This window comes from Alligator mississippiensis, chromosome 11 (assembly GCF_030867095.1).
Source record: "Alligator mississippiensis isolate rAllMis1 chromosome 11, rAllMis1, whole genome shotgun sequence".
Taxonomy (NCBI): Eukaryota; Metazoa; Chordata; order Crocodylia; family Alligatoridae; genus Alligator; species Alligator mississippiensis.
In genome coordinates this window covers 58,709,533-58,726,920 of record NC_081834.1, presented here as the reverse complement: position 1 = coordinate 58,726,920, position 17,388 = coordinate 58,709,533, and the positions used below count along the sequence as shown (strand labels likewise).

Genomic DNA, 17,388 nt, shown 5'->3' with positions numbered 1-17,388 from the left:
ATATTTTTCTTCAGTTAAAGGGAAACTAGATGCTTTAGTCATATGCCACAGGCCTGGCACTATATAGTATTCTGTTGTAGATCAAAGCAGAAAAAAATATGACCACTAGACTGTGCATTAGACTATATATAATCCCAACAATATAGTCTGGGAGTTTTTATATAAAGTTTTTTTTTTTTTAAAGAAAAAACCCAGGATACTAAGCAAAAATGAGAGACAAAACACTCCAGAGCTATTGTGTTGTTAGTCCTGTTGTCATTATAATTAAACATCAATCTCCAATTTAGATTTATAAAAAGAAATCTTGCCTTCTTGAGCAGCTTGACAGTACTTCAGTCTTGACAGTACTTTACCTCCAGGACTTCATGATCTGTAGTGCCTACCCCCGAGTTCATGAAACCACCCCCAAGTGCAGGGTTTTAGCAAGAGCAACAAGCAGTCTGCTGGGCTGTGGAAGAGGAGAGATGTGATCAGGCAGGGTTGACAGGCACCAGAACTGCAGAAGAAAGGTGGCTTGCTTAGTGGAAGATCAAGGAACTGGAAAGGGGGGGGGGGTGGTCCCCCCTGGAGCTACAGCCAGGCAGGAGTGGCAGAGAAGCCGTGCTTGCCCCCCGTTTGGAGGGAGTCTCAGCCAGGGTGCTCTAGCGAGCATTAAATCTAGTACCTGCTGGTGACTGTACATGAGCCAGGAGGCTGCTCACATGCGCTGTGATTACAGCCAGCCGCCGCGTCTCATGTAGCAGTGTCCTCGTGCTTCAAAATGGTGGCAGGGGCACTTTAACTAAAGCTACGTATTGAAGTGTGGGGATGCTGATATATGAGACACTCCGGGTGCTTTAATTTCGTGGCTTTTGGATCCACTTTAATTAAAGCACCTTCCCCCACACCCTAGAGCATGTGTAAAAACTCTCTGTATCTTCAGGTATTAGAAAAATGCACATTACACTAATTGAATGTGCATTAGCCTAGTGCATGGTTTTACAGCCGTGCTTTAATGCACATCTGATGAATCTAATGCTCATTAAAGCATCTCATGTAGAAGTACCCAGAGGGTCCAAAGGAGTTGCCCAGGCACCCGCAAGATTCAGCCTCTCGTTCAGTTTCTCTCTCTCTCTTGGCACATTTCTAGATGACTTTTCTCCTCGGTGGTTTCCTACCCATCCTTGATCTGTGACCCATTAAATGCATTTGGAAAGTCCAAATCAAAAACCCTATTTCAGAAAGGATGCCCCTGGAATCTGGACTGCGGCGCTCGGCACGGCTCCTGGGATCTAGTTTCCTTTCACTTGGGCCTGGCCCAGACAACCGAAGAGGACCTTTAAAACACGAGACAGTCTCTTGACAAGAAGAACAGCATTCAGAAACATGCATTTCCTATGACAAATAGGGGTTTACATTGCACAGGCCTGCAGCTGCACATAGAAACAGGGAAGAGATCCCCTTGTTTCTGATCTTGCCCCATTGTAAACACTGCACGTATCCCGCAGGAGAACCCATTTCTTGTTCATTAGAGACAGGTTTAGATGCTGTAGCAAGAAGAGGGGTCTACCAAAGTCCCAGGAAGTGGGAAGGAGGAGCCAGGAAGCTACATATTGACACCAGGACCAATCCTGCTCCAAAGGTAAGAAACTGGGGCTTTGCAGTGAGCTATGAAGAGGCAGGCACTGCTGGGATTTGAACCCAGGATCTCCTATTTACGAGACAGGCGCTTTAACCAACTAAGCCACAGTGCCCGAGAGGGTGAGGGGTGCCCCCCCCTTCTTACTCCTGTGAAGAGCACTTGTTTCCTTTGGGAATTAAGGCAGAAGTGTTTTGCGTGGGCTAAAGAAGTTGGTGGTGAGGGCAGGCTGGCAGGGGAGGAGGCAAATGCTTCACAAAAATGACCAGAACCCGGGGCCTGGGCTTCACGTTTCTGTCTCCCAGCCCCAGGGAGCCAACACGACTTCATGAGCCCAACCTGGCAGCTGCACACCCGCTCCCAGCAGGTCCCAGCCGTCTCCTTTGTATCAGTGGCTTCCTCCGCACAGACTGCTGCCCAAGATGCATGTTCCTAAATCCAATCTCCAAGGCCCGGGCAGAGTCCACAGGAGTCCACGCATGCTTCTGGTGTCATCCTCACATCTGGCACAAATGCCAGAGCAGCATATCCCTGTGACTTGATGAGAGACCAAGCGCTGGCTCCAACTTCACAGTAGCTCCAACTTCACAGGAGTGTGTCATCATCACAAAAGGCACCGGGAGCGTCCACGCCTGATTTGATAGTTTGATAAAATGATATGCCTGGTTCAGCAGCAAAGGTTCAATCTGGTCACTGAGGCAGCTGCGTGGGTTAATCCTCACTCAAGTAAGCCACTGCAGGCAGTGCTGATGCACAGAAGTTTGGCGCCCACGGCAAAGCCCACAGCAGCAGCCCACCTGTGCCCTGTGCACAGATCGGGGTGGGGTACCATGCTTGCACTACAGCCCCCCCATGCTTGCCGGGAGCGCACACAGCAGCAGGAGCAGCCCCGTCCCCACACCTCCAAATGAGCCATTCACAGCTCCATCCTGCGTCCTAACCCGGCTGGGCAGTGCCTGGTGATGCCTGCTTCACTTTGGCACCCCAGGGTGGTTGCCCCGCTCGCCCCCACCCTTGATACAGCATTGCTACAGCACTGACTGCAGGCTGCCATTTCCAGGCAACACCTTGCAGGGACCATGAGATACTTCATAGCTCTTCTTCACCAGACTTTCTTCAGAAGGTGGTTTCCATGATCAGTGTGCTCAGAGCTTCTGATGAAGTTGCTGCTGCCTAGGAAAGCGTGTGCCTCCCTGCATGAGTTACTTTCCAAAGTATCATCCTGCCCTGCCTTCTGCCGGTCTAGCACCATTCTTCCATCGTCACAGAGGGGTGTCCTGAGTGTGAAACCTGAGTCAGAGGTAAGTGTGGAGCAAAAAGCTGGTGGAAAGCAGCCACATGAGGAAAGGCTGGGAGAACCAGGCAAAGTTGTCTTGGAGCAAGGAGGTTCTGGGGGCACATGATAGAAACCACTGCGTTTTGAACACTTGCCATAGAGGGGAGGGAGGAGGCGCATTCTCCCTTACTACAGAGGCTGCCCCAGCAGATTTAGACTGTAGCTCAGAAAGGCTCCCCCAGACCTGTCATAACAGCAGGGCCAGGGATCAAGCCGCCCAGGGAACCTGCGGGATCTCTTGCGCTGGGGTGTCTCAAGAGGTGAAGTGGTGCCTGGAGAAGGGCGGGTTCCTCCCAGCGTGCCCAGCATTTGTGCAGGACGTAGTAGACGGTGATGACCCTTTCCAGCCCCTTGAGTCAGAGGAGATGCTAACTCCATGGAGCTGATTCATTACTGGCCGTTGCCTGGCCCCAGCATGGGCAGGGAGAAGCTCCCTGCCACTGATATGCTGCTGCAGCCACACGGTCCACATTAGATGAGAGCCAAGTTGTTCTGGCTCACAGCTTGTAAAATGTTGCCAGTCCTGCTGTAAGGTGTGTAGAGGAACAGGTCCCAGGCCTTTTCAGAAACAGTTGCATGTAGAAGGAAAAAAGTCCATTCCCTACAGAGCTGAGTCTTTCCAGCTCTGGTGGCCCAATGGACATGGCATTAGAGTCTCAAGCCAGAGAGCATGGGTTCAACTCCCACCTGGAGTGCTGTATTTAGCTAGCTATCATCTAATGCATCTGTCTGTCAAAGGCTCAGTTCATCAGGCCTTTGAAGCTATTTTAAACAGAGAGCCCTTCACCCCCAGACACCTGCACGTGGAGAACAGCTTTCAGTATCACAAGTTTTCTCCCAAACATTCTGTGCTAAGAAAGAGCATAAGCATCTATGGGAATACACTGGGGAATGATAGATAGATAAATAGAAATGTCTTGAAATTATCGCCAAGTAATTTAGATTGGATATATAGAAAAATATTGTCATTGTTAGAGCAGCGAGCCAGTGGAATAGATGCCTAGGAAAGGAGCAAGATCTCCATCTTTGTGGAGGTTTTCAGAAGACTTTGAGCAGGCATTGCTCAGGGAGGATCCGAGTCCCTGTGACTGGAGTGCACTGTAAAGTGCCTGCCAGGAGCCCCCCTCACTTACACCAATGCCCTTGTAGGCAATAAAATCTGTGGGTTCATGTTTTGGGGGGTTTGCCAGATTGGTAGGAAGCATTGGCAGTTGCCTTTCTCTGTAGTGGGAGGCATGGCTGACAGTCTTCCTTTGATCTCTCGAGTGTCTTTTAACAACCCTTGCAGCCCTCTTTCCCCTGCTTTACAGGTGCCAGGGTAGGGTACTGTTGGTGTCTGTGGGTAATGTGCCTGGTAGCTGTACTCCAGGGTGGATTGTGTAGTTTTAGGAACAGGTGAGACAGGAACATGCACAGGAGGAACAGGTCCTGCCTCGAGTAGGGGGTTTGGACTAGGTGTGACATCCAGAGATCACTTCAAGTCTATTGTCTCTCATTCTAGGACATGGCCCCCAGCAGTTTCATGACTGGATCCTCTTCTCTTTCCCCACAACCAGCTCCTGCAAGTGTTTGGATTCCAGGGAAACAAACCCACTTTCAAAATGTCCCTCCCCTCCCCTCCCCTCCCCTCCTTGATTCCTGGTCATTTGTGAGCAAACTCTCTTCTCCCCTCTTGGGAAAGGAAATCCTTGCACTCAGAGGCTTACAATTACCTCCTTCCTTGCCAGGACCTTGGATGCAGTTAGAGGTGTCGGTTCTTTTTTGCTCCAAGTCTATGCTCAGATTTTAATCAACAAAGGGTGGCTATTTTTTTTTTCCTTTTTATGCTCTTAAACAAATTATACCCTAGCTAGGACTCAAACCCAAAAACCCCTAGCACAAAAATGAGCGTCTTGTCCATTGGAACTATTCAAACCAATTCAGAACACAGAGAAATTTATTGCCATATAAGCCAGTGTCTAAACCCTTCCATCTCCCCAAAATCCCTGTCAAAGGACGTGAGTGACTGGGGGAGGCAAAGCAAGTTTGATGGTTACTTGCAAGGGTCGTGCTGGGAGCTGTGGAAGAATATGATGCCGCCTCTCCTCACAAGAGAGAGGCCAATGTCCTCTTCAGGGGTGCAATAGGTCAATATGTGGTACAGACAGATAGTGCACCTGCGGCCCAGGTGTCTTTGGAAAGGCTGGAGGGGGTAAACACATACTGTGGGTTAGATGTTTGCAGCTGCATTTGGTTTACGCATTGCTCTGTCAAAGGAGCCCTTTGGCCCTGGCTTACTGCTCTGGCCTAAGCTGCGCTGCAACAAAAGCAAGCAGCATTTGTCTCCTGCCTGCAGGACCTGAACAAACTGTCCCCAAACACACAGGGAGCAAGTGCCATTGGCCTCATGCTAAACACAGAAGCATCTCAGCACCTCAAAGTGCCTGAAGCTGAATGGAGGAGGCTTCCCCCTGGTGCTGCACTAGATGTTACAGAGTGAGGGAGGGCTGAGCAGGCTTTTTTCCCCCCTCTTCCAGGGTGTGGATCAAGGGGAAGGTCTGGTCAGAGTGGGGTACCAATGTTCCCCTAGTAGGTAGCTGCACTGAACTGCACAGGAAATGCCTAAGAATGCATCACACTTCTTCAGCAAGGGGAGGTGTCCTGGGTGGGAAATATCCTAAGTGCAATAACCCTTAGAAAGAGTTAAAGGGCTTAGCTAGGTCTGGACAAGGTGGCTGAGTGGTGAAGCGATGGGCTGCTAATCAGTTGTACTGTACATGCAGTTTGGGAATTGTAGCCTATGGAAAGTTATCGTTCTGCATGCCACGAGCTCCCCCTGGCTCAGCCAAAAATACTGCAGGGATACAAGAAGGGGGACTCAGCATGATGGAGGGGAAGCAGTGACACTCAGTGTGTCATCCAAACAAAAAGCAGCAGCTTCATAGATGGCAAAATTAAGACCTGTGGAAGGAAACCCCAATGGATTTCTCGTCCATCCCCCCCAACCACAACTACCAGAACAAATGCACAGGGCAAGGTTATTTCATGCTGTACATAAAAAGATCACATTCAGCTTCACTCTTTAGTTCTCGTTCAAGGTGTGGTTTGCACAGGCTTCACAGAAAAGAAATAAAGAATCTTCCTTAGCATGAGACTTAGAGCAGGGGTGGGCAAAATACAGCCGATGGGCTAGATCTGGCCCACAGCATGATCCTTTCTAGCCCATGATGGGTCCCATGGCCCCTCCTGGCCCACAGACTGGGGGTAGTCCAAGCTATGGCACATGCAGCCATTCTACCACCCCTGGGCATACAATAGGACTGGGGCAGCCGCAGACCCCAGTTTTTCCTCTGCCACAGTGGCAGCAACACTGCAGCAGCAAAAAGGAGCTAGCACTGCCACTGCTGCTGGAAAAGGCCCCACTCCTTGGGCTGTGCCAGACTAGAAGGGGGCTTCTAGGGAGGCTGCTGGGACATGCATCCTCCCATCACATTGGTCCCCAAGGTCCCTCCTGGGCACGTGTCCCCCAGCCCTTCCCCTTAGTCCTGGCAGCCTGGGCAGGTGGTGCTACAGCTGCTCACCACGAAGCCAGGCAGCAGTAGGGCCTCCTTGACCAGATGGGCTCTGGCCTCTGCTGCCCAGACCTCTCCTCCTGGTCTCAGGCATTTAGCCAGACAGATATTCTGCAGGGCTGGAGTGGAAAGCCACGGTGGGATAGGCACTGACAAGTGCTGCCCACCCAGCCCCTGCCCTGCCCAGCACCCACTGATCCCGCTGCTCCAGACATGGGGTCTGTACTGCAGACCCTGAGCTAGACACAGCACTTGGCTCTACTCAGCTCAAGACTTGAAGCCTGTGGGACCAGGGGATTGGGGCTCCTGTAGCAGTCTTGGGGATGCTCCAAAGGGTGCAGCCAGCTCTATGATCCTCTTCCCACTCCCTCAAATGCTGCCCCTGCTTTTTTCCAGCTATCCCCAGCCAAGGCTCCCTGCTCACTTTTAGCAGGTAGCAGACGGGGCATGCAGTGGGGCTCTCCTGAAAGATGTCCACACTAAGCTGGTGGAGCCATGTCTGGATGGACTGGCAAGTGCCCCAAGGAGAAGAGCCCTTGAGCTTCAAAAGAGGAAGAGAGACAGCACCTGCTTGAGGTCACAGGGCTGTGGGCTGGGCTGGGGAGAAGACCCCTTTGTCCTGCTCCTGGTCCCCTAACCTGCTCCAAACTGGCACACCTCTGCTCCTTGACAGCTGAGAGAGAAGCTGGGAGTCCTGGCTCCCATCACCCCCACTCCGCCTCCTCTGCCAGGTCCGGGTCCAGGGACTGGTTGGGGCGAGAACAGGCGAAGTCTAAGGGCCCAGCAGGAAAAGAGTTACCATTCCCACTTGTGGGGGCTGTCACTCCAGGGTGGGAGATGAGAAGCCCGCAAGCCATAGATGAGCATGGAGCTGGAGAAGCAGCTGGGCCATGATTTCCTGCAAAAGACACCTGGGCGTCTCTGCGGGCCGGGCAGCCAGGCCCTGCTCGCCCGCCCGCCCGCCCGCCGCTCCGGGACCCGCTCCGCCTCCAGCCGGCACAGGGGAGCGCCCGCGGGCGGCTGCAAGCCACGTGCGGCCCCTGGGGCTCCGGATGCTGAAGTCCCCGGGGAGCGGGAGCCGCATCCCCGGGAGCGCCGCCGGGGCCAGCCCTGACCGGTGGGCTCGCGGGGGTGGGGGCGCCCGGAGCTGACGCAAGGGCGGCGGCCATCGTGACGGCCACTCCCCGGCCCCGCGGGCAGCCCCGGCCACTGCAACGTCCTCACGGCTCGGCCCGGCCCCGCGGCCACCGCCCGCGCGCTCCCGCACCCGCCGGAGCGCGGCACCGCCGCTGTGTACGCACGGCTGGAGGAGCCCCCGCCCCGCGCTCTATGATTGGCCGGTGGTGCAGCCCCCTGCCCTGCTTCTATTGGCTGAGCCAGGAGGAAGGGGCGGGGCTTCCTAGGGTCTCAGACGCCGGTGTGGCGGGTAGGGGTCGGGACCGGGACCGGGACAGGGGTGGGCGGTGGCGGTTTGGGGGCAGAGGGGGATGACGTCATCCCCGCCCCGCCGGGCAGAGCTGCGCCAAGCCTGCCCCGTGTTGCCCCCGCCGGCGGCTCCGCGCCCTGGGGACTCCGCCGCGGGCGCGGTCGGGCGTTTCCCGGCCCGGAGTCGTTTGGGCGCCCGCAGGGCGAGTCGGGGCTGCAGCGGCGGGGCGCGGCCCTTTCTGGGCCCCGCAAACACGGGTGTCCGCCCCCAGGGGCTCTCCTGCCGGCCTGGGCAGGGGGGCCGGGCCCGTGCGAGCCGGCGGGGGGCGGCGAGGGAGCGTGTGCCACCTGTGTGCTGCCCGGGGGGCGGGGACCTGCGGGGCGGGGGCACTGCGCTTCTCGGGTCTGGAGAAGGGGGGGGGCAGCTCCCTGCAGGGGTCCGGAAGGGGGGGTTGTGGAGCTGTGCTGCTCTGGGCGGGGGCAGGCGACGGGCCCAGGAGCGATGGGCTCCAGTCGCAGCACGGGGAGGTGAGGTTGGACATTAGGACGGTCTTTCTCAGGAGGAGGGCAGTAACCCCGGGGAGGTGGCGGGTCTCCCTCCTCCCAGGTGTTTAAGACCTGGGTAGTCAAAGCCGTGGGTGGGATGCTCGGGCTGGGGCTGGGGCTGGTCGGAGCAGGGGCGGAGTAGCTGTGACCCTGAGACCCTCCAGCCCTCGCGTCTGTGGTTCTGTGAATGTCTTCATTTGATGTCGGGCAGCGCGGAAACCCTTCAGCTCCCCATTGACGAAGACAGCTGGGAGTAAGAAACGGGGAGGGAATAGCGAGAGAGAAAGTTAAAGTTGGTACCGTGGGCCAGGGCTGAAGGTCAGGAGTGAGGGGCACCAGCAGTTGGGAGATGTCCGGGCTAGGGGATCTGGGGGGCTATAGGAGAAAGTTGGGTGGCCCAAGGGTCGCAGGTGTGAGGACTGCCAGCCCAGGCCTTGCCACTGCCCAGGGGTGCAGGTGCCATGAGTCCTGGGGCATGCCCCCTGCCCCGCCAGCCAGACCTGCACCCAGGGAAGCACCTACCAGGTGGGTGCAGGGACCCGGCCCCGCCAGAGCCCTATTCTACCACCATGGCCCTACGGCCTCCCCCACCACTGCGCCCCTGCCCTGGCCCCCAGCACATACGCACGCAGAACCCAGGCATCCAGGACCCTGCATGTGTGCGCATACAAACGCATACACGTGCATGTATATCACACACACGAGAACCTAGGCAGCTGACACTCCCCCACCCCCCAAGAACCTGTTTGTCTGATAGGCCGTCACACATGCACACACACACACACATGCAATCCAGGGCCCAAGGCACCTGAGACGCACACTCCCTCCAAGAACACGGGCATCATGTGCGTGTACACACGCACAAATCCAGGCATCTGACACACACACACACAAGAACCGAGGCATACAACATACAACCCACCCCCAGCAAAAGAACCCATGTATCTGACCCAGTCATGCACACATATGCACATCCCTCACGTTTTCCAGGCTGGGATCAGGGCGCCATCCCCAAGGTGGTCGCCACCACAGCCAGTAAAGTAGCAACTGCAGGAGGAGCTGGTCCAACACTTAGATCTGGGGCAGGAGGTGATATAGACCGTGTAACCCCTTTCTGAGACCAAGATTCCCTCAGAACCCTACAGCTGGCACTGGCGGGGCAACTTCCCCGCTCCAGAAATCTGGTGTCAATGCTCCTGGGGCCTCTACTACCTGGAAGCCAGGGGGCTGTGGGAGGTGTGCAGCCGCCTGCGGGAGCTCAGCCAGTACTGACTTGAGCCCCAGCACTGCAGCAAGGGGCAGATCCTGGAGCTGGTGGTGTTGGGGCAGTTCCTGGCCATCCTGCCCCAGGAGATGCAGAGCTGGGAGTGAGGGCGCAGTGTGGAGACCTGCGCTGAGGCCAAAGCCCCGGCCAAGGGGTTTTAGCCAGGGCAGGAGGACGACAAGAAGCTCCAGGTCAGAACGTTTCACCCTGATCATGGATGCTGCTGTCCCTGTTTCCGTGTCTTGGGGGATGTTCCCTCCCAGCTCCCCAGCGACATACTTATCTCATCCCCAGGTCACAGTGAGTGCGAAGGTTAAGGAAGTGTCCTCAGACAAGATGCAGCCCACTGCAGTACTGCAGGAACCTGTTGATTCCTGGCCAGAGCAACTACAGGCCCATCATGCGGACAGGCCTCTGGAGGAGTCAGGAGAGAGGGAAACCCCAGGGCATGGGGACAAGCCACCTCAAGTCCCCAGAGAGGAGCCCCTGCCCCACCAGGAGTCAGGTGAGGTACCAGATATGAGGCCCAGGCATGGGTCTGGGTGCCAGGGAGTCTGTCTTGCATGCAGGGGGAAAGGCTCCAATGGCTGCTGAAGCCCGAGACAGGGCTTCGATATTTGTAAGCACGTAACCACATGGCTGGGCTGGGCCAGAGCTCTGATCTCTGCGAGTGGGCAGCTCCCAGGCTGGGGGCCCTGATCTTTCTCTCCGTACATGTGCAGCACCCAGCAGAGAGACTTTATCTTACTTGGCCTTGTTTTGCTGCCATGATAACAATCAGCGATGTAAGTCATGTCCCAACAACCATGCCCCCATGAGCTCTCTGCCCCATATGGGGCTGGTGCAGGTGATGAAGAAATGAGACTCCCCAGTGGCCTCTGGCTGGTTCAGGTACAGTGAAACCCAGGCCTCCGTCCTGCTGTAGATTCCCCTGAAACTGAGGAGAACTGGGAGCTGTCAGCAGATGAGCGCTCCTCAGGCTGGTGCCCCAGGCGAGATCCTTCCCTAGGACCAGGTAAGGAGTGGTGGTTCTCTCCTTTCCAGCGCAAGGAGCCACCGTTTCTTTGGAGAAAAACAATATTTTGATGGGGTCAGTGCTCCACCAGCTCAGCAGTTCTTGTTCTCCAAGTGCCCCTGGATGCGTTTCACAAGCCCTGGAGAAGACTGACCTTGCATTTCCCCTCCCCCTGCCCTTAACACATGGGTGCTGATACAGCTCCCACATCCCTGGAGCTTCTTTCCCAGGGAGCAATGTCCCTGCAGGCTCTGATGTGTTGCTGTGATCACCACCCTATATTGGGCCAAAGTTATTGGGGCTCATCTCCAGCCTCATGCCCATGGAGGTCTGTTAGCAAGAGCTGTGGTACTTTGAGTCTTCCTTGTCCCCCCTCTACAACACACTGAAGCCTCTGTCTGCCTTAGTCCCAGGCCAGTACAGGAGGCTAGCTGGGCTTTCTCTGTGCCAACAGCACCAACGCTACCCTGTGCATTCTCTTCCCCACCCTGCAGGTGCAGGGACCCTGAGGAGAGCTGAGCAGAATCCTCCTGGAGAAGAGCCTATAAACCTGGAGCTGCAGAGGACTTCCCCAGGGAGACTGGAAAAGAGGGGCTCCCTGACACCTGAGCCAAGCCAAGTGCAGCTCCGGGAGGTGTTTGAGGACGTGTCTGTGTATTTCACGCGGAAGGAGTGGGAGCTCCTGGAAGATGAAGACAAGGTACTTTATCGGGACCAGATGCTGAAGAATTACCAAGCCCTCATTTCCCTGGGTAAGGCTCTGGTTGTTGCTTCTCCCTGTAGCTGTGAGATCTCGAGTTTTGTAGTCATCTCCCTGTGTTTCAACAGTCTCATCCTCATGAATGTTTGGCTGGTGGTTCAAATCCGCTTTGTCAGTGATCACTCGTTCACATTTCATAATGATATATCCTCCTTTATTTAATCCAGCTGCCCTCACTTGTGTCTTCCCCATTCTTGTAACTCCTGGTGCTTCTGTATTCAGCAGTTTCTCAGCAATATGATCTCCCTTTCCTTTCTCAGCATGTTCATATCATCTCCTATTTGTGTCTAAACTTACACAAACAGCTTTTCCTTGTGGAATTAGTCATGGATGCTTTTCCCTGCCACAAGTACTCACTTTAAACCTTCAGTCAGAATAAGCTTTTTTTCCCCTCCTCTTCCATCCATAAGTGTGTTCAATGTCTCTTCTTTTTTGTGCCCTGAAAACAGTCAAGGTTTTATCTTTCTGCTCCCTAGCACATCACAAAATACTGCATCTCCATGCCTGTCCCTGGTGACACTGTCAGTTTAGTGCCCTTTCTAAAGCAGGAGTGGTTGATGCTTTGTTTCCTACGACCATCCGTCAACCACTTGGGTGACAAGGACCATCATCTATTGGAGGCTTCTCCCTGCAGTGCCTTCTCTTTCATCCTAAATGCTCATTCTGTCTTGTCCATCAAGGCTTTATTGGAAACCTTGAATTCATTGGATACATTTCCCAAATCCTGGTTGGTTATTCTGCACCAAGTACCCAGTCACAAACCCTCTTTAACCACTGCCCCAAACAGGATATCGAGGTCCCACACCTGACTTAATCTGCAACATTCAGCGAGGACAGGAGGAGCTCTGGGGCTGTGATGAGGACAGTGGGGAAATCTCAAGGTCAGAGGACCTGCTGGCAGGTGAGTTGTGGCTGTCCCCTCCACCCAACTCTGCTCTCAGAAATGTTCCATGCCCAGAGTGCCGGGGGACCTGGAGACTGCAGACGTGGCCTGTGTGCTGCCATTCCAGGGTGCTGACCTCAAATACAGTACATTATGCTGTAATGTGTCCAGGGCAGCAATGTTCCCACTCCTGAAATTCAGTGGTGGGGAGACAAGTAACTGTTCCCTTCTTCTCCCTCTAATGTGAGATGTTAGGGGATAATAAGGTTTGCTGCCTTGATTTTTCAGCCCAAATGTGGTTTCCTTGGGACACCATGATCTTAAATGTTCATCTTCACTCAGCATTCGTTCCCCAGCCCAAGGTAGCCATACCTCTCTAATAACCTCTCCCAGGTCGTGGTGGGATTTGTAGTCTCCCATGCAAATCAGCATGGTGTGCAGGGGCTCTATGTAGCCATTACTGTTGGACAAGAAAAGCTGAAGTGCTCCTGGCTTCTCCAAGTTAGAATGACCTGGAACCCAAGAAATGTTTCATCATGGTCTCAGTCTTCATTAAATGGCTGCATGGCATGAGTGGCATTCAGAAGCTTTCAGGTTTGGGGGGAAGTGAATACCCCACGGTTTGCACGAGAATTGTCCCCTTCCTGTTTTGTCTCTGGGGTCCTGAGTGTCACGGAGCCTGAGATTCAGTACAGAGTCTAGGTTCATGTTTATGTCAAGGCCTTAGACCCAATGCAGACTCCTGTGACATAAAGGCCACCTGGGACTTGTCAGCAGAGGAAAGCTCGTTGGGCTCATTCCCTACAGTAGACACAGCCCTGCTCCTTTCAGAAGAGAGCCAAAGCTGTAAGACCTCCTTTCCTCCTCAGCCCATTAGAGCATGAAGCCATTCAGGTACTGTCCTAATTCACGTGTCCCACAGGTGCTTCTCTTAGCAGGGCCTGAGGTGATGGGGCTGACAGCTGGGCCAGCAACTCTGAGAGTCCAGCTTTGAACTCCCCCATGTAGGGAACATTAGCCTGGCAGAGGGTACTGCTTCCCCCCTCCACACACACACATCTCCCCAGCACTTGGTGTTTTGGCAGGAAGACCTTGATTTCTTGAGGGAACACAGGTGCCAAAGTCCAAGCCCATCCCAGCAGAAGGAATAGAAGTATTTGCCTTTTGCTGGCAGTGTAGAGAATAATCTGGGGCTTTTCTTCCCTGTGTAGGAGATGTCTGGACGCTGAGTAGAGCTGAGGAGCAGGCTCCTGCGCAAGGGTCTGCGAACCTGGAGCCACCACCAACTTGCCCAGGGAGTTTGGGTGAGATGGACTCCCTGAGACCTCAGAAGAAGCAATGGCACAAGAGTCAGGCCAGGCCCAAAAAACAGAAGGAGAATGTAGCAGCAAGCCAGGTACCATCTCCAATTTGAGCTTGAGAGTGGAGAAGGGGCAGATCCCAGAAAAAGCCCTGAGTGCAGGAAAGAAATTGTGGGGTTGAGAGACCAAACGAGGCACTGCATCCAAGCCAGTGCAGTGGAGAGGGCCTCGGAGGGAATCAGGAGGTTACTGCCAGGCACAGGGGCAGAGCCCACCCCTCCCCCAAGGTCAGGAAAACTTTTAACTGCCCATCACTCCCGGCTCTTCACAAGATAAGGCACTTTGGGGACACGTCTCATGTACGCACCAAGTGTGGGAAGCACTTCATCTGCCCCTTGCCCCTGGTTGCTCACTGCCAGATCGATTCTGGAGAGCTCCCCCACTGCTTCACCAAATGCAGGAAGAGCTTTTTGTACTGCTCAGACCTGGTCTAGCACCTATGTGTACATAGGGGGAAGCATCAGTACAGCTGTGTCATGTGTGGTAAGTCCTTCACCCATTTCTTCTCCCTGTCTCAGCACCGGCACGTCCACCTGGGGAGGAAGACACATCACTGCACCGAGTGCAGGAAGAACTTCATCTGCCGGCAAGACCTGTCCCAGCACCAGTGTGTGCTTAGGGGGGATCAGCCACACCACAGCACCAAGTGTGAGAAGAGCTTCAGGAAGCCCTCAAAGCTGGCCAGGCACTGGTGCATGAACACAAGAGAGAAGCTGTATTGGTGCTTAGAGTGTGGAAAGAGCTTCACCCGATCCTCCAGCCTGGCGGAGCACCAGCGTATCCACACAGGGGAGAAGCCACATCAGTGTTCTGTGTGTGGGAAGAGCTTCACCAGATCCTCCAGCCTGGCCAAGCACCAGCTTATCCACACAGGAGAGAAGCCACATCGGTGCTCTGTGTGTGGGAAGAGCTTCAGCCTATCCTCCAACCTGACCAAACACCGGCTCATCCACACAGGGGAGAAGCCACACCAGTGCTCTGTGTGTGGGAAGAACTTCAACCAGTCTTCCAACCTAGCTGAGCACCAGCTTATCCACACAGGGGAGAAGCCATATCCGTGCGTTGTGTGTGGAAAGAGCTTCACCCGATCCTCCAGCCTGGCTCAGCACCAGCTCATCCACACAGGGGAGAAGCCACATCAGTGCTCTGTGTGTGGGAAGAGCTTCAACCGATCCTCCAACTTGGCTCAGCACCAGCGTATCCACACAGGGGAGAAGCCACATCGGTGCTCTGTGTGTGGAAAGAGCTTCACCGGATCCTCCAGCCTGGCTAAGCACCAGCTTATCCACACAGGGGAAAAGTCACATCGGTGCTGTGTGTGTGGAAAGAGCTTCACTGGATCTGCCAGCCTGGCCAAGCACCAGCTTATCCACACAGGGGAGAAGCCACATCAGTGCTCAGAGTGTGGGAAGAGATTCACCCAATCATATGAGCTGGCCCAGCACCAGCGTATCCACACAGGGGAGAAACCACATCAGTGCTCAGAGTGTGGGAAGTGTTTCACCCGATCCTCTGACTTGGCTCAGCACCAGCGTAGCCACACAGGGGAGAAGCCACATCAGTGCTCTGTGTGTGGGAAGAGCTTCACCCGATCCTTTAGCCTGGCTCAGCACCAGCGCATCCACACAGGGGAGAAGCCACATCAGTGTTCGGAGTGTGGGAAGAGCTTCACCCGATCCTCCCACCTGGCTCAGCATCAGCATATCCACAAAGGGGAGAAGCCACATCAGTGCTCTGTGTGTGGGAAGAGCTTCACCCGATCCTTCAGCCTGGCTCAGCACCAGCGCATCCACACAGGGGAGAAGCCACATCAGTGCTCAGAGTGTGGGAAGTGCTTCCCCCACTCCTCCAGACTGGCCCAGCACCGGTGCATCCAGATCCAGCAGCATCCATAATTCTGCCAGCATGCAGGAAGGTCTTGGGAACGTTTACCCGCTCAGCAACCATCAGGGTCTGCATCCCAGCAAATAGCTTTCTATTGGTGGACTGCAGCAAGAGTTCACCCATCGTTCAGCCCTTCAAGGACTGCAGAACCCAAAGGACACAGAGGCTGGCCCCCAAGGTTTGATGATGAGGAGGGGTTAAAAGGAAATGTCTTAGGCAGAGGCCAGCCCAGATGCTGGAGGAACCTTTGAGAAGATGATCTCCATAATTGTCCTTTCTGCTGATACCCACCCCATGTATAAATCCGACCCCCTCCCCTTTCCCTATATTACAGCATTTAAAATAATAACCTTGTTACTTCTGATTAACCTCTGTTTTTTGGCAGGAGGGCTGGTTTGTCTTGTTGTTGGAGGTTGCCACAGAAAGAAGGGAATGGGATTTTGTTTTGAGTCATTTTGAACATGCCTGTTAGTTACTGACTTTCTAAGGGGCAGTGGAGGTTGGGGGCAAGGTGTGGAGGTGAAGGAGCATGTGTCAAAGGAACTGAAATCAGAACCAGCCCTTTCCAATTTGGGGAGCATGGGCACAGATAAGGACCCCTGATGTCTCTTTATAAGGCCTGACTTCAGAGCCTGCTTGTCAAATGCCATTCCCACTGCTTTTTGTGGCATAATCTTATGGAGAAGAGAGTGGGGTGTTACAGAAGTATATGCATAAGCAGCTGTTGTTGGGGTCCTGAGCATGGTTGAATAGGAGCACAGGAAGGCATCTAAATCTACTAAGACCCCCACTAGCCAAATTCAGTCAGGCCCTACGTGGGAATGCAGCCAGCCTCACTTGCTGAAAAGAGAAAGGCCACATGTCTGCTTCTCTCCTGCAGCAGCTCCAGCTGGGAACATGGGAAAGTCCACTAACACCCATGGTCACAGCCAAGTTAGGCTCCAGTTAGTGTTGGCTGATGGCATTCCCACCAGGAGGGATAAAGCCAGTAGATCTTCCCTTTTGATTTCTCTCCCCTTGGTTCAGATTCCAGAGACCCGGAGGGCTGCTGAGCAGGGTGAAGTTGGAGGTGGTGATTTGGAGCCCAGCTGCACTTTGACACAGGCTGCCAGATGTGGAGATTTATTGCTAACTATTGCTCTTCCCACCCTACTAAGTAAAAACCTCCAGTTTTACTGGCCTGTGGAAGCCCAGTGAGCCTCTGAATGTCTGAAATGGGCTTTCATTTCTGCCCCTGTGCTAGCTCATCCAGACCCCACCTTGTCATTTGTGGTAGAAATCAATGCATCCAGCGCTGTAATAGCTGTGGTGCTCTCACAGTGGCAGGGCCCGGACCAAATCCTGCATCTTCTTTCCATGCAAACACCCCAACAGAACTGAAATCTTGAGATTCTGACCTGTCAACTCATGGGCATCAGAGTGGCTTTTGGGAAGTGAGGGCAATACTTTGAAGAGCCATGGCGCAAAGTACAGGTTCTTACAGATCACAAAAACCTAGTTGCCAACCTGCAGCCTCAGAAACTGGCACAAGAAGCAAGAGGGAGTTCCCACTTGTATATAGAAAATCATAGGGGTTTGGATCACAAGTCAACAGGCCAAAGGGAGGGAACAGGTAAAAGGTGAAGAAACATTGTGGTAACATACACTCAGCACCTTAATTCCCTACCACCCCTCTCCCCCTGGCACCTCCAGCAGTATTCCCCAAACAAGTTTTTAGTCCCAAGAGTGATCAAACACCTGCAGCT

General features: G+C 54.2%; 1 protein-coding gene and 1 non-coding gene across 2 annotated transcripts; one reads left to right on the top strand and one right to left on the bottom strand.

Annotated features, from left to right (window-relative positions):
- Positions 1-1,659: 1,659 nt before the first annotated feature.
- TRNAT-CGU (transfer RNA threonine (anticodon CGU)) lies at positions 1,660-1,733 on the bottom strand. Its single transcript has one exon. It is a non-coding gene; the product is annotated as a tRNA-Thr (tRNA).
- A 6,668-nt stretch (positions 1,734-8,401) lies between these two features.
- LOC102566287 (zinc finger protein 883-like) lies at positions 8,402-16,007 on the top strand. Its single transcript, XM_059714325.1, has 7 exons — positions 8,402-8,458; positions 10,035-10,245; positions 10,666-10,755; positions 11,250-11,507; positions 12,303-12,416; positions 13,610-13,794; positions 14,278-16,007. Exons 2-7 carry the CDS (start codon positions 10,077-10,079, stop codon positions 15,652-15,654), a joined length of 2,193 nt encoding a protein of 730 aa, XP_059570308.1. The 5' UTR covers positions 8,402-8,458; positions 10,035-10,076; the 3' UTR covers positions 15,655-16,007.
- The last annotated feature ends 1,381 nt before the right edge of the window (positions 16,008-17,388 follow it).

Bases quoted from the DNA above. Each gene is read 5' to 3' on its own strand.
- LOC102566287 (XM_059714325.1), top strand. From the start codon at position 10,077: ATGCAGCCCACTGCAGTACTGCAGGAACCTGTTGATTCCTGGCCAGAG. The intron at 10,756-11,249 runs GTAAGGAGTGGT...CCCACCCTGCAG, and splicing joins AGATCCTTCCCTAGGACCAG to GTGCAGGGACCCTGAGGAGA. The intron at 13,795-14,277 runs GTACCATCTCCA...TCCCTGTCTCAG, and splicing joins AGAATGTAGCAGCAAGCCAG to CACCGGCACGTCCACCTGGG.